Here is a 25,445-nt window from a genome sequence, read left to right as displayed (position 1 = left end):
TGGGAGGCCCAGTCTGAGGGGGGAGGTCCAGAATGAAAGTGGGATCCAGTCTGATACAGGAGGCCCAGTGAGGGTGCAGGCCAGAATGAAGGTGGGATCCAGTCTGACAGAGGAGACCCAGTCTGAGGGCAGAGGCCCAGTATGAAGGTGGGATCCAGTCTGATAGAGGAAGCCCAGTCTGAGTGGGGATGCCCAATATGAAGGTAGGATCCAGTCTGATAGACAAGGGCCAGTCTGAGTGGGGAGGCCCAGTATGAAAGTGGGATCCAGTCTGATAGAGAAGCCCAGTCTGAGAAGGGAGGCCAGAATGAAGGTGTGATCCTGTCCGACAGAGGAGGCCCAGTGAGGGGGGAGCTCAGAATGAAGGTGAAATCCAGTCTGATAGAGGAGGCCCAGTCTGAAGGGGGGAGGCCAGAATGAAGGTGCGATGCAGTCTGATAGAGGTGGCTGAGTCTGAGGGGGGAGGCCCAGAATGAAACTGGGATGTAGTCTGTCAGGTGAGGCCAAGTCTGAGAGGGGAGGCCCAGTATGAATATGGGAACCAGTCTGATAGAGGAGGCCCATTCTGAGGGGGGGAGCTCCAGAATGAAGGGGGGATCCAGTCTGATACAGGAGGCCCAGTCTGACGGGGGGAGGCCAGAATGAAGGTGGGATCCAGTCTGACACAGGAGGCCCAGTCTGAGGGGGGAGGCCCAGTATGAATGTGTGATCCAGTCTGACAAAAGAGGCCAAGTCTGAAGGTGGCAGCCAGTGACAGGGTAGCCATAGTCTGAGGAATGAAGGTGCCCGCCAGTTTGTCAGAGGAGGCCTGGTCTGAGGGAGGCCCACTATGAAGGTGGGAAGTTGTCTGACAGAGGAGGCCTGGTCTGAGGGGGGAGGTCCAGAATAAAAGTGAGATCCAGTCTGATAGAGGAGGCCCAGTCTCAGGAGGGCGACCCAAAATGAAATTGGGATCCAGTCTCACAGAGTGGGCCCAGTCTGAAAACAGGCCCAGTGAGGTTGGGGGCCAGTCTGACAGAGGAGGTCCCATCCTAGTGGGGAGGCCAGAATGAAGGTGGGCAACAGTCTGACAGAGGAAGTCTGAGAACAGGAGGCCAGTATGAAGGTTGGATCCTGTCTGATGGATGATGTCTAGTCTGAGGAGGGAGGCCCAGCATGAAGGTGGGATCCAGTCTGACAGAGGAGTCCCAGTGATGGGGGAGGAACAGAATGAAGGTTCTAGCCAGTCTGATGGGGGAGGAACAGAATGAAGGTTCCAGCCAGTCTGATGGAGGAGGCCCAGTCTGAGGGAGGCCCAGTGTAAGGTGTGGTCCAACCCGGAGGGGTGGCCCAGGAACCTGCCCTCACGGCTGGCCCCCTCAGGCAGCGACATGGTGGAGGCGGAGCGCAGCGGGATCCCCATCGTGACCTCCCCCTACCAGATCCACTTCACCAAGACGTCCAAGTTCTTCAAACCAGGCATGCCCTTTGACCTCATGGTGAGACCCGGGGTGGGGCTGCCTCCCCCACCCTTCCCCTGAGCATCAGCCACGCCTCTGGGTCGACCTGAACGCCCTCCACCTGCCCCTGCACTGCACCCGCAGGTGTTCGTGACGAACCCCGACGGCTCCCCAGCATCCAATGTCCCCGTGGTGACCCAGTACTCCAAAGGGTCCTCCTTCACCCAGGAAGACGGCGTGGCCAAGCTGATCATCAACACACACAAAACCTTTAGGTCCCTGCCCATCACCGTGAGTCCTCGCCCACCTCTAGCCCCACTTCTGGGAGATAGGGGACTGTATTTGCAGGGAGGAACTCTGTCCTCTGCCACGGTCATCCTGCCACGTGAGGAGTGGGGTCCTTTTATTTATTGTATCAGGGGATCCTGCCATTCACATAGAGTGTTCTCATCTGCATAGAGGGGATCTTATCTGCACCAGCAGTCTGGCCATCTGCATAGGTATATTATTATAAGGATCCTGTGATTACATCTGACCCACCTGGATAATCCAAAGCAGACTCCCCATCCTCAGACCCTTAATCCCATTTGCACAGTCCCTCTGGCCAGGGAAGGTACCGTATTCCCAGGTCCCAGGGATTAGGATGTGGACATCTTTGGGGGGCCAGAATTCATCCCCCTTTCCTCACCCAGGTAAGCACTAGGAAGGACGGTATCCCAGAGTCACGACAGACCAACAGGACTATGAACGCCCAACCCTACAGCACCATGAGTAATAACTACCTGCACATCTCTGTGCCTCGCGTGGAGCTCAAGCCAGGGGAAGATCTCAACGTCAACTTCCACCTGCGAATTGACCCCACCACCACCCAGGAGAACAATATCCGCTACTTCACCTACCTGGTCCGTGCCCTCCTAGGATCCCCAGACCCTCCTCCTTACTTCTGCAGCACCCCCAGTCCAGGGCCACCCCCCCTCGGACCTAGCTGATTCTTCCTTACGCCAACCTGTCTCCCCCAGATCATGAACAAAGGGAAGCTGTTGAAGGTGGAGCGTCAGACGCGGGAGCCCGGCCAGGACATGTACGTGCTGCCCCTGACCATCACTGAGGACTTCATTCCTTCCTTCCGTCTGGTGGCTTATTACACCTTCATTAACAACAATGGCCAGAGGGAGGTGGTGGCCGATTCCGTGTGGATGGATGTCAAGGACTCCTGTGTGGGCAAGGTAAGCTTCCGGAGCCTTCCTCTGCACCCATCTTGGCACTCCCCGCCTGGCCAGTGCTCGCTCCGTCTCTGCCTCTCTCCAGCCTTCTGGGTGGGCTCCCCAACCGGGGCCCATCTTCTCCTTTTCCAGCTCCTTCTCTCCCCACCTCTGTTTCAGCCTCAGTATCTCCCTCCCTGCTGGCCTTTCTGCCTTCAGTCTGTCTGTCTCCACGGTTGCCCCTTCCTGACCAGCACGGCACAGACACTGCCCTGGGCTGACTGCTGATGGAGACCCAGCCTGGCAGGGCTGACCCCTCACTCCTACCTCTGTGTACCCCCCATCCCTGCCAACAGCTGGTGGTGAAAGGTGGCAAGAAGGAAGAGAAGGTGTACCCACCTGGGCAGCTGTTGACCATCAAGATCGAGGGTGACCGGGGGTCCCGAGTGGGGCTCGTGGCAGTGGACAAGGGCACGTTCGTGCTGAACAGGAATAGGTTAACTCAGAGCAAGGTGCTCCCTGTACCGCTGGGGTGTGGCGGAGGCAAAGGGGTGGCGTGGGGCTGAGGCGCGGGTGGCGCTCAAAAGGGAACCGGAAGTGGGGTTAGGCGTGGGCTGGACGGAGGCTGGGACGGACACAGACGTGGAGCGGAAGTGAAGGCCGCGGGTGGGAGCGTAGATGGAGGAGTCCGCGCTGGGGGTGGTTGGCGGAGGCTGTGCACACAGCTCTGAGAGGGGTCTGGGACCAGAACGCAGGGGTGGTCGGACATGTCAGCCTGGTGGTGGAGGCCTGCCCGCGACCCCTGCCCTCCCACAGATCTGGAACATGGTGGAGAAGGCTGACATTGGCTGCACTCCAGGCAGCGGGAAGGATTATGCCGGCGTCTTCACGGACGCAGGGCTGGCCTTCCAGACCAACACAAACCTGCAGACCCCGGATAGGACAGGTGAGGGCCGGGGCCTCCACCCCAGATGCTGAGAGCAGGTGGAGGGCACTGTTCTGAGGTCCTCAGATTCTGAGAACAGGTGGGGGCCCTGGGTTCAAGTCCTGCCCCAGCCCCCACCTAGTGAATCACTGCCTGCTGAGCCTCAGTTTCCTCATCTGTCAAATGGGAGCAGCAACACCCCTCCCTCACGGCTACTGAGAGGAGGACATCGGGGACCCTCAGTTGACGCTTAACCCATCTTGTTCGCGTGTGCCCTCCACTCAGATCCCGAGTGCCCCAAACCAGATGCCTGGCGCCGCCGCTCGGTGATGCTCCTGGAGAAGAGGATGGACAAAGGTGGGGACCCCGCCCTCCCCCCAAACCCTGTCCATCCGGGATCCAGCCCAGGAGGGAGGAGGGCAGGGCCGGGCCCTGGGGATATCCTACCCGTGGTCCGCCCCGAGCTCTTCCTGCTTTGAGTTCCCGGCTGAGGCCCTGACCGGTGTCGTGTCCACACAGCAGGTCAGTACCCAAAGCAGCTGCGCAAGTGCTGTGAACATGGCATGCGGGAGAACCCCATGAAGTTCTCGTGCGAGCGCAAGGCCGGGTTCATCCAGCACGAGGCCTCGTGCATGAAGGCCTTCCTGGACTGTTGCAACCGCATCGGCCATACCCACAGTGCCCTCCTGGGCCTGACCCAGAGTAAGTCCACCTGCCTGTGGGCCAGCCAGAGGGGGGAAGCTGGTCAGAGCGAGGAGGGCCTGGTCTGATGGGAGAGGGCTTGCTCCGAGGGAGGAGGGCATGGTCTGAGCACGGAGGCTGGCCAGAATGGGGAGGCTCAATGAAGCCTCGATCAGGCTTGAGGGGTGAGGGGATGGTCTGAGGGGGGAGGCTCCCTTAGAGGGGAGAGGGCCTGGTCTGAGGGAGGAGGCCCAGGTCAGAGTGTTGAGGCTCAGTGAGAAGGAGGAGTCCTGGTCTTATGGGAGAAGGCCTGGTCTGACAGGGCAGGGCCTGTTTGAGGGAGGAGAACCTATCTGAGGGGGGAAGGGGCCTGTTTGGGTGGAAGGATGCCTGTGTCTGAGCGGGGAGGAGGGCCTGTCTGAAGGGGGAGGATGCTTCTGTCTGAGATGCGTTTTTAGCCTGCCTTTACCAAGAAAACTCATTTATGTTGCTTTCCAAAGAGGTGCCTAACTCAATGCCTAACAACATCTGTTGATTTGTTTTCATTCATTCATTCCCTCCCTCCCTCATTCATTCACTCACTCATTCATTCATTCATTCATTCACTCATTCATTCATTCAGTTCTGGATAAGACAAAAACATGTGCACACTTGAAACTTTACATCTCGGGCCAAATAAATCTTAAGCCAAGAGAAATTTCTCTTCCAAGAAGCCCATTGAAAGCAGAACCAGAGTGGTCCCCACCACAAGGCAGCCCTGACAGAACTGGTGGGAATCCTACCTGCCATTTGCTCAGAGCCTTTGAGCCCAGTGAGGCCTGATGTCTGCTTTTTAAAAATGCTTTTTGATGTGTCTTATGTAGAGAAAGTCCTTTCTGCTAGTATGGGTGCAGTGGAAACCAAGCCCACAGAGAGCCCCCCGCACCACGGGCAGCATGGCCCCTGTCGTGAGGGTCCCCCTGGCAGATTCCCTCTCGGCCCACCCTGTCCAGATTGCTCGTTCTTTCTTTCTTTCTTTCTTTCTTTCTTTCTTTCTTTCTTTCTTTCTTTCTTTCTTTCTTTCTTTCTATTTTATTTTTTAAATTTACATCCAAATTAGTTAGCATATAGTGCAACAATGATTTCAGGAGTAGATTCCTTAATGCCTCTTACCCATTTAGCCCATCCTCCCTCCCACAACCCCTCCAGTAACTCTCAGTTTGTTCTCCATATTTAAGAGTCTCTATGGTTTTTCCCCCTCCCTGGTTTTATATTATTTTTCTTCCCTTCCCTTATGTTCATCTGTTCTGTGTCTAAAGTCTTCATGTGCGTGAAGTGATATTTGTTTTTCTCTAACTTCGCTTAGCATAATACCCTTTAGTTCCCTCCACATAGTTGCAAATGGCAAGATTTCATACTTTTGATTGCCGAGTAATACTCCATTATATATATATATATACATATATATATATATATATATGTATATATATACACACATACATATACATATATATACACACATATATATACACACATATATATACATAAATATACATATACATATATATATACATACATATGTATATACATGCATACCGCGTTTTCTTTATCCATTCATCCATCGATGGACATTTGGGCCCTTTCCATATTTTGGCTGTTGTTGATAGTGCTGCTATAAACATTGGGATGCATGTGTCCCTTCGAAACAGCACACCTCTGTCCCTTGGATAAATGCCTAGTAGTGCAATTGCTGGGTTGTAGGGCAGTTCTGTTTTTAGTTTTTTGAGGAACCTCCATACTGTTTTCCAGAGTGGCTGCACCAGCTTGCAATCCCACCAACAATGCAAAAGAGATCCTCTTTCTCCGCATCCTTGCCAACATCTGTTGTTGCCAGAGTTGTTAATGTTAGCTGTTCTGACAGGTGTAAGGTGGTATCTCATTGTGGTTTTTTATTTGTATTTCCCTGATGATGAGTGATGTTGAGCATCTTTTCATGGGTGGGTTGGCCATCTGTCTTCTTTGGAGAAGTGTCTATTCATGTCTTTTGCCCATTTCTTCACTGGATTATTTGGTTTTTTGGATATTGAGTTTGAGAAGTTCTTTATAGATTTTGGATGCTAACCCTTTGTCTGATATGTCATTTGCAAATATCTTCTCCCATTCTGTTGGTTGCTTTTTAGTTTTGCCGATTGTTTCCTTCGCTGTGCAGAAGCTTTTTATAATAGTAGTTCATTTTTGCTTTTGTTTCCCTTGCCTCTACAGACGTGTTGAGTAAGAAGTTGCTGCAGCTGAGGTCAAAGAGGTTTTTGCCTGCTTTCTCCTCTAGGATTTGATGCCTTCCTGTCTTATTTAGGTCTTTCACCCATTTTGAGTTTATTTTTGTGTGTGGTGTAAGAAAGTGGTCGAGGTTCATTTTTCTGGTTGTCGCTGTCCAGTCTTCCCAGCACCACTTGCTGAAGAGACTGTCTTTATTCCACTGGATATTCTTTCCTGCTTTGTCAAAGATGAGTTGGCCTTACATTTGTGGGTCCATTTCTGGGTTCTCTATTCTGTTCCATTGATCTTCGTGTCTGTTTTTGTGCCAGTACCATACTGTCTTAATGATTACAGCTTTGTAGTATAGCTTGAAGTCTGGGATTGTGATGCCTCCTGCTTTGGTTTTCTTTTTCAAGATCGCTTTGGCTATTCGGGGTCTTTTCCGGTTCCATACAAATTTTAGAATTATTTGTTCTAGCTCTGTGAAAAATGCTGGTGTTATTTTGATAGGGACTGCATTGAATATGAAGATTGCTTTGCGTAGTATTGACATTTTAACAATATTTATTCTTTCTATCCAGGAGCATGGAATCTTTTTTCCATTTTTTTGTGTCTTCTTCAATTTCTTTCATAAGCTTTCTATAGTTTTCAGTGTATAGATTTTTCGCCTCTTTGGTTAGATTTATTCCTAGGTATTTTATGGTTTTTTGTACAACTGTAAATGGGATTGATTCCTTGATTTCTCCCTCTGTCACTCCATTGCTCTTTTTAACCACTGTGTGCAGAGTGGTGGTTGCTGCACTGACCCTTCTCGCTGGCCATTTGAACACTTCTTTTGCACATCCCATCGTTTTCATAGGGGACCAGAAATTGTGTCATCCAAATTGGGTTCTGAGAACGAAGGCCAGTGTGAGAGGCTCTTGAAACCGAGGGAAGTGATCTTATCAATCACAGGATGAAAAGTCATGAAACAGAACCCCTTTGCTTAAAAACTAAGGAAGATGGGGAAATGCCATGGCGGCAGGCTGCCCGATCCAAGCAAACATAATCATCTTTTTTTTTTAATCTTTAGACTCTCAAGCAGAACAAGTAGAAATGGGCATAAAAACCTTTTATCCCTCTGAACTGTTTGAGGCCCCCACCATCCCCAAATAGCTCCATGTGGAATTCTTGAAATTCTCCCACAAAACATATTCTCCCACAAAACCTCAGCACAGTCATCAGAATTAGGACATTAATGTTGACTCCTTGAACCTCCAACCCCATTCAGGTTCGCCGGTGGTTTCCATTTGGTTTGGTTTGGTTTTGGTTTTGGTTTTGGTTTTGGTTTTGGTTTTGGTTTTGATTTGGTGTGGTTTAGAGTGGTTTGGTCCTGTTTGGTCTGGTTTGGTTTAGTCTGGTCTGGTGTGGTTTCACTTGGTTTGGTCTAGTTTGGTGTGGTTCGGTCTACTTTGGTCTGGTCTGGTTTGGTTTGGATCCTTTATAGGAAAAGGATCTGTGCAGGAACAGACGTCGTATTTACTGGTGGGGTCTCCTTAGTGTCCTTGGATCGGCTCAACCCCTGGCAGCACATCCGTCTTGAGTGACTTTCACGTCCAGCTATTTGGGGGGCTGTCCCACGGTTTGGGTTGGCTCCTTGCTTCCTCGTAATGACATCCAGGTTTTGCATTTGGGGGCAGCACTGTCACAGGAGAGACACTATGGATTCTCGGTGCATCATGTCGGGAGCCCAAAGACATTGATTTGTCCCATTGTTGGTGCTGTGAGTCTCGATCACGTGATTAAGGCGCTGTCTGCTGGGTCTCTCCACTGTAAAGTTCCTCCTTATTCCTGGATAGTCCATTTCTAAACCTCTTTCTGCTATCAGATCAGGGCAAAATTTAAGCCAAGGGAAATTTTCCCCCAAATCAATTATTATGTAGCCCTTATGACAGCAGGTATGGATCCTTATATGGTAACACATACTTTTCATGTACACTTGTATTTTTATTTTTTATTTTATTTATTTATTTATTTATTTATTTATTTATTTATTTATTAGAAATGTGCAGTCACCTCTTAAAGGCAGACATCGCCAAAGGGGACACATATTTCTAAATTCTTTTAGCTGGAAGGCTGGCACTCCCTCCACCACCACCCCCCAAAAAACACACAAAGATTCCCAACACACATGAGCAAAGGGCTGAATCTTCAGTCTGTGCAAATTATTCTAATCTAGGCTTGGTGCCTTCTGCTCCAGCGACCTACAGACTTTCTTTCTCAAAGAGGAAAATTAGACAAAATATCTGATCTACTGGAATATGGCTTACACACACTCAGGTGTTTTCTCCCCCAGCCTTGTGTAATTTCTTTCTTTCTTTTTTTTTTTTTTTTTTTTTTAATTTATTGCCAATGCGTGTAGTCTTGGCTTCAGGAGCGGATTCCTATGATTCATCACTTACATACAACCCCAGTGCTCATCCCAAGTGTCCTCCTCAATGCCCATCACCCATTTTCCCCACTCCCCCATATCCTATTCCCATCAACCCTCAGTCTGTTCTCTGTGTTTATGAGTCTCTTATGATTTTTCTCCCTCTCTCTTTGTATCTAATTTTTCCTTCCCTCCCACTATGGTCTTCTGTTAAGTTTCTCAAATTCCACATATGAGTGACATCATATGATATCTGCTTTTCTCTGACTGACTTATTTCACTTAGCATAATACCCTCCAGATCCATCCACGTTGTTGCAAATGGCCAGATATCCTTCTTTTCCATCACCAAGTAGTATTCCATTCTCTGTATATATAGCCATTCATCAGTTGATGGACATTTGAGCTCTTTCCATAATTTGGCTATTGTTGAAATGCTACTATAAGCACTGGAGTACATGTGCCCCTACGAATCAGCACCCGTGTGCCCTTTAGGATAAATTTCTAGTAGTGCTATTGCTGGGCCATAGGGTAAATCTAATTTTGATTTTTTGAGGGACCTCCACACTGTTTTCCAGAGTGGCTACACCAGTTTGTATTCCCACCAACAGTGCAAGAGGGTTCCCCTTTCTCCACATCCTCACCAACATCTGTTGTTTCCTGAGTTGTTACTTTTAGCCACTCTGACCAGTGTGAGGGGGTATCTCAATGTGTTTTTGGTTTGTATTTCCCTGATGATGAGTGATGTCGAGCATCTTGTCATGTGCCTGTTTACCATCTGGATGTCTTCTTTGGAAAAGTGCCTATTCATGTTTTCTGCCCATTTCTTCACTGGATTATTTGTTTTCTGGGTGTTGAGTTTGGTAAGTTGTTTATAGATTTTGTATACTAACTAACCCTTTATCCGTTATGTCGTTTGCAAATATCTTCTCCCATTCCATCGGTTACCTTTTAGTTTTGTTGATTGTTTCCTGTGCTGTGCAGAAACTTTTTACCTTGATGAGGTCCCAAATAGTCTGCTTTTGCTTTTATTTCCCTTGCCTTCAGAGACACATCAAGTAAGAAGTTGCTGTGGCCGAGGCCAAAGAGGCTGCTGCCAGTTTTCTCCTGTAGGATCTTGATGGTTTCCTGTCTCACACTTAGGTCTTTCATCCATTTTCAATTTATTTTTGTGTATGGTGTAAGAAAGTGGTCCAGGTTCATTCTTCTGCATGTTGCTGTCCAGTTCTCCCAGCACCATTTGCTAAAGAGACTGTCTTTTTTCCATTGGATACTCTTTCCTGTTGTCAAATATTAGTTGGCCATATACTTGTGGGTGCATTTCTGGGCTCTCTATTCTGTTCCATTGGTCTATGTGTTTTTGTGCCAATACCATACTGTCTTGATGATTACAACTTTGTAATATAGGCTAAAATCCAGGATGGTGATGCCTCCAGCTTTGGTTCTCTTTTTCAACATTGCTTTAGTATTTGGGTTCTTTCGTGGTTTCATAAAAATTTTAGGGGCGCCTGGGTGGCTTGGTTGGTTAAGCATCCGACTTCGGCTCAGGTCATGATCTCACAGTCCGTGAGTTTGAGCCCCGCATTGGGCTCTGTGCTGACAGCTCAGAGCCTGGAGCCTGTTTCAGATTCTGTGTCTCCCTCTCTCTCTGCCCCTCCCCCGTTCATGCTCTGTCTCTCTCTGTCTCAAAAATAAATAAACGTTAAAATTTTTTTTTTTTTTAATTTTAAGATTGTTTGTTCTAGCTCTGTGAAGAATGCTGGTGCTATTTTCATTGGGATTGCAATGAATGTGTAGATTACTTTGGGTAGTATTGACATTTTAACAATACTTATTCTTCTAATCCATGAGCATGGAATGTTTTTCCATTTCTTTGTGTCTTTTTCTAGTTCTTTCATAAGATTTCTATGGTTTTCAGTGTGCAGATCTTTTACATCTTTGGTTAGGTTTGTTTCTATGTATTTTATAATTCTTGGTGCAATTGTAAATGGAATATATTCCTTGATACTTCTTCCTGTTACTTCATTATTTGTGTATAGAAATGCAACCGATTTCTATACATTGATTTTGTATCCTGTGACTTTCCTGAATTCATGTATCAGTTCCAGCAGTTTTAGGTGGACTCTTCGGTAGAGTTTCCTGTCATTTGTGAAGAGTGAAAGTTTGACTTCTTCTTGTCAATTTGGATGCCTTTTATTTCGTTTTGTTGCCTGATTGCTGAGGCTCGGACTTCCAACACTATGTTAAATAACAGTGTGAGAGTGGACAGCCCTGTCATGTTCCTGATCTCAGAAGGAAAGTTCTGTTTTTCCCCATTGAGAATGATATTATCTGTGGGCTTTTCATTTATGGCTTTTATGATGTTAAGGTATATTCCTAATATCCCGACTTTCTTGAGGGTTTTTATTAAGAAAGGATGTTGTATTTTGTCAAATGTTTTTTTCTGCACCTATTGACAGGATCCTATGGTTCTTATCCTTTCTTCTATTAATGTGATATATCACATTGATTGATTTGCAAATATTGAGCCGGGCCTGCAGCCCAGGAATGAATTCCACTTGGTCATGGTGAAGAATTCTACTAATATACTATTGAATTTGATTTGTTAGTATCTGGTTGAGAATTTTTGCATCCATGTTCATCAAGGATGGTTGCCTGTAATTCTCTTTTTTAGTGGGGTCTTTGTCTGGTTTTGTAATCAAGGTAATTTTGGCTTCATAGCACGAGTATGGAAACTTTCCTTCCGTTTATATTTTTTGGAACATCCTGAGAAGAATAGGTATGAATGCTACTTTAAATGTCTGGTAAAATTCCCCTGGGAAGGCATCTGGCCCAGGACTCTTACTTGTTCAGAGATTTTTGATAACGGATTCAATTTCTTCATTGGTTATGGGTCCGTTCAAATTTTCTATTTCTTCCCTTTTGAATTTTGGTAGTGTGTGGGTGTCTAGGAATTTGTCCAGTTCTTCCAGGTTGTCCAGTTTGTTTGCACATAATTTTTCATCATATTCTCAAAAAATTGTATGTATTTCTGTGGTGTTTGTTTTGATCTCTCCTCTTTCATTTGTGATTTTATCTATTTTGGTCCTCTCTCTATTTTCTTTTTGAGAAGTCTGGTTAGGGGTTATCAACATTCTTTATTCTTTCCAAAAACCATCTCTTAGATTCTTCTGGGTTTTTTAAATTCTTTATTGTTTATTTCTGCTCTGATCTTTATTATTTCTATTCTGCTGCTGACCTTGGGCTTTCTTTGCTGTTGCCCTTCTAGTTCCTTTAGATGTGAGGTTAGGTTATGTATTTGGGACCTTTCTTGCTTCTTGAGACAGGCCTGAATTGCAATGTATTGTCCTTTTAGAACTGCCTTTGCTGAATTCCAAAGGCTTTGGACTGCTGTGTGTTCATTTTCATTTGCTTCCATACATGTTTTGATTTCTTCTTTAATTTCGTGGTTGACTCATTCATGCTTTAGTAGGATGTTCTTTAATATGCATGTGTTAAGGGGATTTCCAAATTTTTTCTTATGGTTGACCAAATTTTTTCTTATGGTTGATACCAAGTTTCATAGTGTTGTGATCTGAAAATAGGCATGGTATGATCTCAATCCTTTTATACTTGTTGAGGGCTGTTTTGTGACCCAGTATGTGATCTATTTTCAAGAATGTTCCATATGCCCTCGAGAAGAATGTGTATTCTGCTGTTTTGGATGAAAACTTCTGAATATATGTTAAGTCCATCTGGTCCAATGTGTCATTCAGAGCCATTGTGTCCTTATTGATTTTCTGACTAGATGGTCTGTCCATTGCAGCAAGTGGAGTATTAAAGTCCCCTACAATCACGGTATTATTATCTATACATTTATTTATATTTGTGATTAATTGATTTATATATTTGGGTGCTCTCGTGTTGGGGGCATAAATATTTACAATTGTTAGCTCTTCTTGATGATGGACCCCTCAGTCATGATATAATGGCCTTCTTCATCTCTTGTTACAGTCTTTGTGTTAAAATCTAGTTCGTCTGGTATAAATATGGCTACTCCAGCTATCTTTTGATGTCCAATAGCATGATAGATGGTTCTCCATCCCCTCACTCTCAATCTGCAGGTGTTCTCAGGTCTAAAATGAGTTTCTTGTAGGCAACATATAGATGGATCTTGTTTTTTGTCCATTCTGATACCCTATGTCTTTTGATTGAGGCATTTAGTCCATTTACATTCAGAGTGGTTATTGAAAGATATGGATTTACTGCCATTGTGTTATCTGCAGGTTTTGTGCTTATGGTGATGTCTCTGGTCCCTTGTAGTTATTGCTGCTTTCCACTCACAGAGTCCCCCTTACGCTCTCCTGCAGGGCTGGTTTAGTGGTCACAAACTCCTTCAGTTTTTGTTTGTCTGGGAAAGCCTTTATCTCTCCTTCTATTCTGAATGGCAGCCTTCCTGGATGAAGGATTCTTGGCTGCCTATTTTTTGCTATTCATCACATTGAATGTTTCCTGCCACTCGCTTCTGGCCTGCCAAGTTTCAGTGGACAGGTCTGCTACTACCCTTATGTGTCTACCCTTGTAGGTTAAGGCCCGTTTTTCCCTAGCTGCTTTCATAATTCTCTCTTTATCTTTGTATTTTGCAGTTTCACTATGATTATGTCATTTTTTGTTGATTTTGAAGGGAGTTCTCTGTGCCTCTAGCACTTGGATGCCTGTTTCCTTCCCCAGATGAAGGAAGTTCTCAGCTATAATTTGTTCACATAAACCTTCTGCCCCTTTCCTTCTCTCTTCTTCTTCCAGAACTCCTATGATACGGTTATTATTTCATTTCACAGAATCACTTAGGTCTCTAAATCTCCCCTCATGGTCTAGTAATTTCCTTGCCCTCCTTTTTTTCAGCTTCATCATTTTCCATAATTTTGTCTTCTATTTCACTTATTCTCTCTTCGACTTCTTCCATCCTTGCTGTCACTGCAGCTGGGTTATTTTTCATCTCATTTACAAGATTTCTTAATTCTTCTTGATTATTTCATAGGTCTTTGATCTCTGCAACAATAGATTCCCTGGTGTCTCCTATGCTTTTTTCAAGCCCAGCTATCAGTCTCATGACTGTTATTCTGAATTCTTGTTCAGATATATTGTTTATATCTTTTTTTGAGCAGTAGTCTGCCTGTCATTTATTCCTGGAATTTCTTTTGAGGAGAATTCTTGCATTTCATCATTTTGGCTAGGTTTCTGGTTTTTACACGTTTTAATAGCTTGTTATGGGTCCTGCACCTGCAAGTCCTACCTTATTAAGAATAGGTCCTGGGACTTCCAGAGTGCTTGTGGAGTGTGATCATGCACTCTGTTGCATATTTGGCTGTTCTGTCCCACTGCTCATAGTGGTGATGGTTTGGACCTTCCACCAGGGGTGTTTTGATTTGTTCACTGAAGGAGCCCTGGAAAAAGGAAAGGTGAAGGAAGCCTGATTCCCATACAAATAAAAAATGAAAGGGTCAGAAAAAAAAGACCAGGCATAGAATCAAAGAAACTATAATGCTTAACCCAGAGAGAAAGGGGGGAAATTAATAAGGAGATACAGAAAAGGTGTAAAAACAATAGAGGAAAATGCCTGACTAAACAAACAAACAAACAAACAAACAGAATGGAGAATGAAACCAGGTGGGGTGTATATATATGTGTGTGTATGTGTGTATATATACATATGTATGTATGTATGTGTATATCTATATATATATATATATAGATATATATATGTATGTGTATATATATATATATATGTATGTATATATATGTATGTATATATATACGTATGTATATATGTGTGTGTATATATGTGTATATATATATATATATACACATATATATGTATATATATATATATATATATATATATATATATATATATATATATTTAGAGAGAGAGAGAGACTTGACCAAAAGTCAAATCAGAAACTATGATCATGATTCCAAAGGAAATACAAAGAGGAAGGTAAAAAGAAGGGAAAAGAGAAAAAATGAAAGAAAAGAAAAGAGAAAAAGAAAAGCAAAACAAAATGGACTAACATACAAAACTGCAGGACAGCTGTCTGTTGGTGCCCAGGACCACTGGCTGTGCTGGTCTGGAGGAGAGGCTGTCTGGCCTGGTCAGGGTCAGTCCTGCTCCAGTATTTAAGCTGTTACCAGGCATGGAGGGGCGGGGTTTGTTGTAAACCGGTCCTGCCTCCACTGGGGGATGCTCTCCTGTTCCCTGAAGCCCCACCATGTTGGTGATGGGGAGAAAAGTGTCTCAAACCATGCTGTTCAGACTGTCCTCATAGAGGAGTGCAGGGAGAGTGGGGGCCAGCTTGTCCTGTTCCACAGTCTCCTGTACCTCCTAGATGCTCAGATGGGATTCAAAACAAGATGCCTTAAAGAATCCCACACCTCACAGACTCAGTTCTGGGGTAGCACCATTCTGCCCAGCCTACACGGCTGATGCCTGCAGGGTCTTTTTTCCTTGGGGTGGCACTAAACCTTCTTCCCACAGTACTCCAGGGTGGGGACTGCTGTCTCCCAGTCACCCCTGAGATCGCTACTGGGCCCCGGGACTGGCTCCCTCTCCACGAGGCATGTGCACACTGCAACCTGCAAGAGAAAGTCTTGCACCCCTGAAAACTCTAATCTTCAACTCCTGAGACTTTGCAAAGTACAAACTGGCACTCTCTGTATTTCTCGTTCCCCCTCCATGGTCCAGAGATGTTTTTCTCTCGTCCGAACACAATGCCATACTCCTACAGCCTCTTTCTCTCCCTTTTGTGTCTCCACAGAAGGGGTCCCCTCCCCTCCATGCCTATGCTGCCCGTTTTACCTCTCCCAATCCACATACATGCACCTCAGTCCCGCCAAGCTGTCTCCTTCCACCTACAAAGATGTTTCTATCACTCCCCAGACCTATTTCCTGGGTGTTCCAAGTGTTCTGACCCCAATACAGCTGTGTTTGAGGGACCAGGAAAATCCTTGTCCCACTACTTCTCTGCCGTCTTGACTCCAGTCTTTTCTGTTTTAATGTGTTTTTTTCGAGAGAGAGAGAGAGAGAGAGAGCACACGCAAGCAGGGAAGGGGCAGAGAGAGGGGGACAGAGGATCCCAAGCAGGCTCATAGTGACAGCAGCAAGCCTGGTGAAAGTCTCAAACTCACCAACCATGAGATCATGACCAGAGCAGAAGTCGGACGCTCAACTGACTGAGCCATCCAGGTGCCCCAAATTGTGTAATTTCTTTAGCCGATTGGGGGTGAGACAGAGAGCTGCTTGCATGTTTGTATCTGACATGCACTTTGTTGGATTATTCCAGAATATGGGTGGATTTAGGCATCCGTCCATTTCACCTACTTTGTTATTAGGCAGACCCAAAGCCACGTTACAACCTGCCCCTCATGTTTTGAGCAAAGCCCAGACAGGGTTGAACCATATTCTGGCCCCACTTGGTCTACTCGCTGATGGCGTCAGACTTGCTCAAAAGGCCACCCCATCGCCCGGAGTCACCAACAGGTCTGGGGAATCTCTCGAGCAACCTGTTTGCTTGGGGGTGATAACCATCAGATGTAGCAGGCGTGGAGCCTGGGAGCCACTATGCTTAGATGCTCACACAAATGCTTCATTTCTATGAAAATCAGAGCAGGGGGAAATAGTCCTAGTTTGGACTATTTCTGCCCCTATACTGACACAGTTGTAAGATATCATTTTTAATGGTATTTTGGGGGAGAAAGGAGCAATAAAGACAAATATGACTGCCCCCCTCCCCAGGCCATCATGGAACTATGGGTATGTTTTTCTGGTAGGAACCTCTTCAGCCATTTAGAGATAAGTATCTCTGGGGACAGTGGAGAAATGGTGTGTTCTAAACCCAGATTTGTCTCCTCCTCACCCGTGCCTCCCAGGTGACTTGGATGAAGATATAATCCCGGAAGAGGAAATTGTTTCCCGAAGCCAGTTCCCTGGGAGCTGGCTGTGGCGCATAGAGGAACTCACTGAACCTGAGAAAGATGGGTAAGGCTGCGACAGCCCCCCCACCTTAGCCCACCCCCCAGGCCAGCTCCTATAGCGGCCCCATCTGGACCACTTCGTTTGCATGCACCCCATGCCTCTCTTTTCTGGAATCACTGGGCAACCCCACAACCCAGCCTAGAAAAGAAATCAAGAGTCAGGCTCCCTCTGTGTGCCCAGCCCCCACTCCTCCCTCCAACCTACCCCTTGGGGCCCCTCCACACCAGCTCTCCCCCCCAGGCCCCTGACACCTGCCTCTTTTTAATACCCCCACTTCTCCTCCATCCAGAATCTCCACAAAGACCATGAATATATTTTTGAAAGACTCCATCACCACCTGGGAGATTCTGGCGGTGAGCTTGTCGAACAAGAAAGGTGAGAGAAGGTGGTGGCCCCATGCTCACGAGTCAGGGATCCCAGGGCCATTGGGCATTTTCTCATCCCATCCAGAGAGATCCCCTGTTTCTTGGTGGCTGACACACTGCTCTCAGGTGACAAGTGGGGGTGTCAGATCCTGCTCTGTGGGTGACGAGTCAGCGCTTTTTGTAAATAGATTTTCTTTCGAGAGCAGTTTTAGGTTGGCAGCAAAATTGAGGGGAAGGTACAGAGAGTTCCCACATACATCCAGTCTACCCACCCCCGACGCACACAGTCTCCCCCGCGCAGACGTGCACTATCAGCATCCCTCACCAGCATGGCGTATTCGTGACACTGACACGCCTGTCGTCACCCCAAGTTCATCATTGACATGAGCGTTCACTCTCAGTGTTGTACGATCTACAGGTTTGGACACAGATATAAGGACATATGTCTACCATTGTACTATCATACAGAATAATTTGCAACAACAAACACCCTTAAGGGATGGTGTTGACAGGGTGATGGGTAAATCCATTAAGAAAATATGAAGGAGGTAGCAGGATGAAATGTATGATTGGCACATTGGCGGCCAGATTGTGAAACTTGGCCAAAAAAAAAAAAAGGTAACCAGGGGGTAGGGGGCCCACCACAGGGAGCTGGGGAGCCCTGGCCTAATGGAGGTGGTCTCAGGCAGGCCTCGGAGCAGGGTGAGGAGAGGGAGGCACTAATTTTAAGGCAGATGTGTGATACTTTCATGTGATCATTTTGAAAAAATCAACGTGAATGCAAAAAAAAAAAAAAAAAAACCCATGATGAACAAAATATCTCCATTGTAAATAGAAGCCAGCACTGAGCTGAGCCATCACGGGGTTTGAGGCAAGAGGGAAAATGAGTGCGCCCCGCCCCCACCCCCCATGCCTGATTTAGGTACATTTTAAAGGTTAATTTTTTCGCTGAGCATTAAAGTAGGTGAAAAAATATTGAAACATTAAAAGGGAGGTATGTTAGGGGACTGGGGTTGCTCTGTCTGTTAAGTGTCTGAACTAGGCTCCAATCATGATCTCACGGTTCATGAGTTTGAGCCTCATGTTGGACGCTGTGTTGTACCAGGTACAATTTTTTTAAAGTTTATTTATTTATTTTGAGAGAGAGAAAGAGAGAGATACAGCTTGAATAGGGAAGGGGCAGAGAGACGGGGAGAGAGAGAGAATCCCAAGTAGGCTCTGAGCAACCGGCCAATGCAGGGCTCGAACTCATGAGACCCCGAGATCATGACCTGAGCCGAACCTAAGAGTCAGATGCTTATTGACTGAGCCACCCAGACGCCCTTTACCTGGTACCATTTTTAACTCCCAACACATTATCTCATTCAGTGCTCACAAGAACCCTCTGAGGTTGGTACATTTATTCTCCGACAAATGAGGATACTGAAGCTAGGGAAGGCAGGTCACTTGCCCAAGATCACCAGGGGATGAACCTTTCAGGAACGCCATCTTAGAGGTTCAGAATTTATATTTTAGGATGGTTACCAGTGGAACTTGGAACTTTTAGACTCCTGAGATACCATGAATGCAAAGAGTCAGCAGAGTTACAAGCAGGGAGCTTCTCGAGCTTAAATGTCTGGATTCAAATCCCAGGTCCGCTAGGCAGCTGTGTGGCCTGAGTCAAGTTACTCACACTCTCTGTGTGCATCCATAAAACAGGCATAATACGAATAGTAGCCACTCAAAGTGTTGTGCAGAGAGTTTTTTGAGTTAATACGTGGGGAGCCCTTAAAATGGTGCCTGGCACGTTACAGATGTTCGATGAGTGTGAGTCATTATTGAAGCCAAACATATTTTATTTTTGTAAAATTTTTTTTTTTGAGAGAGAGAGAGAGATCTCGAGCAGGTGAGGGGCAGAGAGAGGGAAACACAGAACCTGAAGCAGGCTCCAGGCTCTGAGCTGTCAGCACAGAGCCCGATGTGGGGCTCGAACTCACAAAACATAAGATCAGACATGAGCTGAGGTTGGATGCTTAACCGACTGAACCACCCAGGCGCCCTGGTTGATTTTTTTTTTAATTAATGGGTTTTCTTAAAAAAATTTTTAATGTTTATTTATTTTTGAGGGAGACAGAGACAGAGCATGAGCAGGGAGAGGCAGGGAGAGGGAGACACAGAATCTGAAGCAGGCTCCAGGCTCCAAGCTGTCAGCACAGAGCCTGACGCGGGACTCAAACTCATGAACTGTGAGATCATGACCTGAGCCGAAGTCGGACGCCCAACCGACTGAGCCACCCAGGGGCCCCTAATTAATGGGTTTTCTTAAACAATTTAGGTTTACAGAAACAACTGAGAATTACCACTCACTCCTCAATTCCCCCCAATTCCCGTCTCTAACCCTTTTTTGCATTAGGTGGTACCTTTGCCACAATCCCTGGGACAACACTGATACATTATCATCAACTGCAGTCAAAAGCTAGGGTTCCCTTTCAGTGATGTACCTTCCGTGGGTTTGGACAAACATGTAGCTGTCCTTCCAGGGTCACGGAGAGTAGGCGTTTCTCTGCCTCAAACATAACACGGATGGTGTGTCAGAGGTCACTCTGTGTGTGGTTCTCTCTCGCTCCTTCCAGCTTGTTCAAGGGAAAAGCTAAGTCTGGTGCAAGGATGTCCTCATCTCCTCTGTAGGTCTTGACTGACTTGCATTAGCAAGGAGAGAGCTGGTCTGCTTTCTGCAGGCACAGCATGAGCTGGCCAGTATTTAACAAAACAAAACCGTTTTGTTTCCCTGGAGGTAGCCTCCTGTTTGTGGTGCAAAAGCTGGTTTTTCACCCACCAGAGTAAATTAAATCTGGCTTTAAGAATGTGAAAACAGAGGGGCGCCTGGGTGGCTCAGTAGGTTGAGCATCTGACTTCAGCTCAGGTCATGATCTCACGGTTCGTGAGTTCGAGCCCCGTGCCAGGCTCTGTGCTGACAGCTCGGACCCTGGATTCGCTTCAGATTCTGTGTCTCCCTCTCTCTCTGACCTTCCCCCATTCATGCTCCGTTTCTCTCTGTCTCAAAAATAAACATTAAATATATATATATATACATTAAATATATATACATTAAATATATATACATTAAGTATATACATATACATTAAATATATATACATGAAAAAAATATATATATATATATACATATATATATATATATATATATATATATATATATATAATGTGAAAACAGGGAGCGGAGGGTGTCCGGGTGACTCAGTTGGTTAAGTGTCTGACTTTGGCTCAGGTCATGATCTCATGGTCCATGGGTTCGAGCCCTGCGTCGGGCTCTGTGCTGACAGCTTAGACCCTGGAGCCTGCTTCAGATTCTGTGTCTCCCTCTCTCTGCCCCTCCCCCGTTCCAGCTCCGCCTCTCAAAAATAAATAAACATTAAAAAAATGTAAAAATGAATAGTAGATAAGAAATGATAACTACCTCCCGTGACTATAACAGACCCCCCGAGAATGATGAATAATGACTGTAGGTTAGCAAATAAGGATTTTGTTCAAGTCTCTATTTTTTTCAACACTGAAGAATAGACACACAAAAATTATTAAATTATAATATATTTCTTTTTTAACTGCATTTTAAAAATATTTACTTATTTTTGAGAGACTGAGGGAGAGTGGGGGGCGGGGGGGAAGAGAGAGAGGGAAAAAGAGAATCCAAAGCAGTCTCCACACCATCACCTCAGAGTCTGAGGCCAGGCTCCAACTCAGGAACCTGGAGATCATGACCTGAGCTGAAATCAGGAGTCAGACGCTTAACCACCTGAGCCAACCAGGTGCTCCAAATTTTAATACACTTCTTGGTGCAACACTATTTTTATTTATTTTTTTAGTGTAACATTTTTTTTTAACGTTTATTTATGTTTGAGACAGAGAGAGAGCATGAACGGGGGAGGGGCAGAGAGAGAGGGAGACACAGAATCGGAAGCAGGCTCCAGGCTCTCAGCCATCAGCCCAGAGCCCGATGCGGGGCTCGAACTCACGGACCGCGAGATCGTGACCTGGGCTGAAGTCGGACGCTTAACCGACTGAGCCACGCAGGCGCCCCTAGTGTAACATTTTTAATATGATAAAGCTTTTGCACATTTTGCTTGCATCAACCCAGTGCTTGAATATAGCCTATAGCTGTTGAATCACAAATTAACCATTGCTTTTGCAGTCATTTTCACTCCTGTAGATCAGCACTGTCCACCAGAAATATGATGCATGTCATTTTAAATCTTCTGGTAGCCCCGTAAAAAAAGAGGAGGTGACATCAATTTTATTGTACATTTTTTTAACCAGATGTCTCCAAAACATTATTCTTTCAACATGTGGTAAATATGCTAAAAAATATGTTGAAAAATATGTTGAAAAAGGCATCATCAGACTCATAATAATGTTATAACCATCTGTTCATATTTGAGAATAACCTATTAATACCTCAAAATTATGAAAGATACATTTACTTCATCATACTAAGCCTTTGATGTACCATATATTTTATACTTGCAGAACATTTCAATGAGGGTGCTACCATTTTTCTTTTTTAAGATTTTAATTTTATTTGTAAGTCATCTCCACACCCCATGTGAGCTTGAACTCACGGCCCCAGATCAAGAATCACACCCACCACTGACTGAGCCAGTCAGTGGAAAGGCACCCCTAGCCTTTCATTGGAAATACTTTGATCTGTATTGTAGGATTTGCAAAATGTACAGCTGAAAAGGTAGGTTGGCATATGCAAATTGTTCCAAACATGTGTTAAAAAGTTTTCTGAGCTAGCCACATTCCAAATGCCCAGGGACCAGAGAGAGCTCAGGCTACCATTTTGGAGAGCCCAGGTATGGACCCTTCGGGTGTGCTCGAGCCCTTCCCCCTGCACACCTACCTGTGAGTAAAACTACAAGAAGAAAATGGAAACCGTACATCACAGTGACTCCCAGCTGCCACCACTATCGGTAATGTGTCACCTGTGCAATTGTTTAGCCCCTGGGCTTGCACAAACACAGGCTGAGCCTGACACACCTCTCGCAGTGAGGGGTAAGCACTGAGAGCCTGTCCACCTCCTTCCCTTGACACTCCACTCCTGGGCAGGGATCTGCGTGGCTGACCCCTATGAGGTCACGGTGATGCAAGACTTCTTCATCGACCTGCGGCTACCCTACACTGTCGTGCGCAATGAGCAAGTGGAGATCCAGGCCGTGCTCTACAATTACCAGGATGTTGGGGAGCTCAAGGTGGGTTCCCGCGGGGGCAGAGGTATGGTGGAGAGATTGGAAGATGGCAGGTGTTGGGGGGGAACCATGGCACATGCCCCTTGACTGATACTCTTGCCCTGGAAGGCGAGGGTGACCCTGATCTACAACCCAGCCTTCTGCAGCCTGGCCACCGCCAAGAAACCCTATCAGCAGATTCTGAACATCCCAGCCAAGTCCTCAATAGCCGTGCCTTTTCTCATCGTGCCTCTGAAGGTTGGCCTACATAACGTGGAGGTCAAGGCTGCTGTCAAAAATCATTTCATCTCGGATGGTGTCATGAAGACCTTGAAGGTCGTGGTGAGTCCTTGGGGCACCTGCAGTCCCTTGTCCTTTGGGAGAGGCTCCTGTCTCCCCATGCTGTCAACCCAGGTTGGAGACACTGACTCTGAGACACCAAGAGTGTCCAGTGTCCAGCTTAGGATGTTTGGGAGTCCTGCAAGATTGGAAGCAAGGCCAGGATTAGGGTGAGTAAGTGAGGAACAGTTACATTTCTACACTTTCTTAGTGATGAACATTCTCAAAAATAATACTAGATCAAGTCATAAATAAAAATAAAGCCTGTGGGTGACTGGGGTGCCTGGGTGGCTCAGTCAGTTAAGCATCTGACTTCAGGTGAGGTCATGGTCTCACAGCTTATGAGTTTGAGCCGTGTGTTGGGCTCTGCACTGACAGTGGGGAGCGCAGAGCCTGCTTTGGGTTCTGTGTCTCCCTCCCTCTGTGCCCCTCCCCTGCCCCCACTCACACTCTGTCTCTTTCTCTCTCAAAAATAAACATCAAAATTTTTTTAAAAAAATAAAAAATAAAAGCCTATCATCTTTATTAATATTTTCAAGCAAAACGTGAGGTCATGAGAGCAACAATCTTTTAACGCAATATTGTAAGGAATCAAAATTAATGCCAAAAAACCTGTGATGAACAAAAGATCAAATTTTAAATAGAGACAGTGCCAAGTCAAACCATAATTGGAGCCTGAAGCTAAAGGAAAAATGAAGGCTCCCATCCACATGTCTTTTTTTAATGGTTGAAATTGTTTGGTGGTTAATTCTCCCCCAAAAAGTTAAAGTAATTGAAAAAATATTGAAACATTGAAAAGCAAATGCTTTAAAACTCACAGTGTTATTTTACAGTGAAGTGTCTTATTTATACTCAAACCAGAATTTACCATAATATTTCTTTCCTGACTTTAATATAACCAAACTCGAATTTTTTAAAAAGATTTTATTTTTTATTTTTTTAACGATTATTCATCTTTGAGAGACAGAGAGAGACACAGAGCATGAGTGGGGAAGGGGCAGAGAGAGGGACACAGAATCGGAAGCAGGCTCCAGGCTCCAAGCTGTCAGCACAGAACCTGATGCGGGGCTTGAACCCACGAACTGCAAGATCATGACCTGAACCAAAGTCGGATGCTCAACCGACTGAGCCACACAGGCACCCCTATTTTTTTCTATTTTAAAAAATATTTATATATTTTGAAAGAGGCAACAGAGTGCAAGCAGGGAAGGGGCTAAGAGAGAAGGAGACAGAGAATCTGAAGCAGGCTCCAGGCTCTAAGCTCTGAGCTGTCATCACAGAGCCCGACATGAGGCTCAAACTCATGAACTGTGAGATCATAACCTGAGCTGAAATCAGACGCTTAACTAAGCCACCCGGGCGACCCAAGATTTTATTTTTAAGTAATCCCCACGCCCGCTGTGGAACTTGAACTTACAACCCCAAGATCAAGAGTCCCATGCTTTTCCACCAAGCCCCACAGGCACCCCCAGGAGCACAATCTTAATTATCCCTTTTATCAGGGGTCCCAGGGTGGCTCAGTGTGGCACCAATGGGAAGAAACCCCAGAGGGCGCCGGAGCCTGCACAAGGCTCCCCAGAGCCAGTGTGTCCACAACTCCCAATTCTGCACCCTCTGATGCTGGTAGCTTGAAATCTACTGTGGCAGGGATGTTCGCAGGATGGAAACTGCCAGTGCCACAAATCAGGATCTTTTCTTCCTGGAGAGATGGCTACCAAATGTTTACCAGCATGCCACGGAGGAGACTGGGTCTCCAAAGGAAAATGTGTGCGTTAGTACCAGCTTCAAGGAGAATGTGTGATGGAAGGGCACAAACAGCAGCAGTCCAGCATGGAAGGAGAGCTTCACTTGGGACACTGATAATAAGATAGCCCCTAGTTTAACTGAGCGCTTACTAAGTGCCAGGCATTGAACTCAGCACTTTATGCACATTCTTTTATTTTAAGGACATTTGAGAGGCAGTGGGGGTAAACTGACTCCCAGCCACAGAACTAGGATGGGTGATGCCATCGTGCCCATGCCCTGCTGATCAGCTGTGTCTGTTCTTTTATTCACCTGACTTCCCCCTCCCCCATCCCATCCCAACACTGTTCAGCCTGAAGGGATCAGAGTCAACAAAACTGTGGCCGTTCACACACTGGATCCAGAAAACCGGGGCCAAAGTGAGTCATCCACAGCAGAAGGGTGAGACCTGGGGGTGCGGGGTAGGGGGTGAGGCAGGGCCTTGTGGGAGAGGGTGACGCCATGGGTCCCTCCCATTCCACTGGCAGACGGAGTGCAGCGAGAGGAGGTCCACGCCGCAGACCTCAGTGACCAGGTACCAGACACAGATTCAGAGACCAGGATCCTCCTGCAAGGTGAGCTGCCACTGACCCTCGCCCAGGAAGGCACAGCTCTGGAGAAGGGGACCTAATTTCTCCGAATTCGGGGTGTATATACCACCGTGCGTCCCCTGCCTCCACTACAGCTAGAACAGCAGGCCACCTCCCTGATCTGTTTTATAGAGGGTTCCAGGCAGTATTTAGTTCAGCAAATAGCCTTTGCTGATAGAGAAGCTTAAATGAGAAACAGTATAGTTCAAGAGCAGGAAATTCTGGAACTAATTGCCTGAGTTGGA

General features: G+C 46.1%; 1 protein-coding gene across 1 annotated transcript in view; it reads left to right on the top strand.

Moving 5' to 3' along the window:
- Positions 1–25,445, top strand: part of LOC122213847 (complement C3-like) — a 45,944-nt gene that overhangs the window by 5,981 nt on the left and 14,518 nt on the right. The window contains exons 10-23 of the mRNA XM_042928186.1: positions 1,363–1,478; positions 1,584–1,730; positions 2,132–2,341; positions 2,459–2,665; positions 2,998–3,153; positions 3,458–3,587; positions 3,852–3,923; positions 4,086–4,268; positions 16,797–16,905; positions 17,192–17,277; positions 22,371–22,513; positions 22,619–22,831; positions 24,924–24,990; positions 25,099–25,185. Of these exons, the coding sequence (XP_042784120.1) occupies positions 1,363–1,478; positions 1,584–1,730; positions 2,132–2,341; positions 2,459–2,665; positions 2,998–3,153; positions 3,458–3,587; positions 3,852–3,923; positions 4,086–4,268; positions 16,797–16,905; positions 17,192–17,277; positions 22,371–22,513; positions 22,619–22,831; positions 24,924–24,990; positions 25,099–25,185 (1,926 nt within the window). The remainder of the gene's footprint in view (positions 1–1,362; positions 1,479–1,583; positions 1,731–2,131; positions 2,342–2,458; positions 2,666–2,997; positions 3,154–3,457; positions 3,588–3,851; positions 3,924–4,085; positions 4,269–16,796; positions 16,906–17,191; positions 17,278–22,370; positions 22,514–22,618; positions 22,832–24,923; positions 24,991–25,098; positions 25,186–25,445) is intronic.

The sequence above is a fragment of the Panthera leo genome, chromosome A2, assembly GCF_018350215.1.
Source record: "Panthera leo isolate Ple1 chromosome A2, P.leo_Ple1_pat1.1, whole genome shotgun sequence".
NCBI lineage: Eukaryota > Metazoa > Chordata > Mammalia > Carnivora > Felidae > Panthera > Panthera leo.
This window is presented reverse-complemented; position numbering and strand designations above follow the sequence as displayed.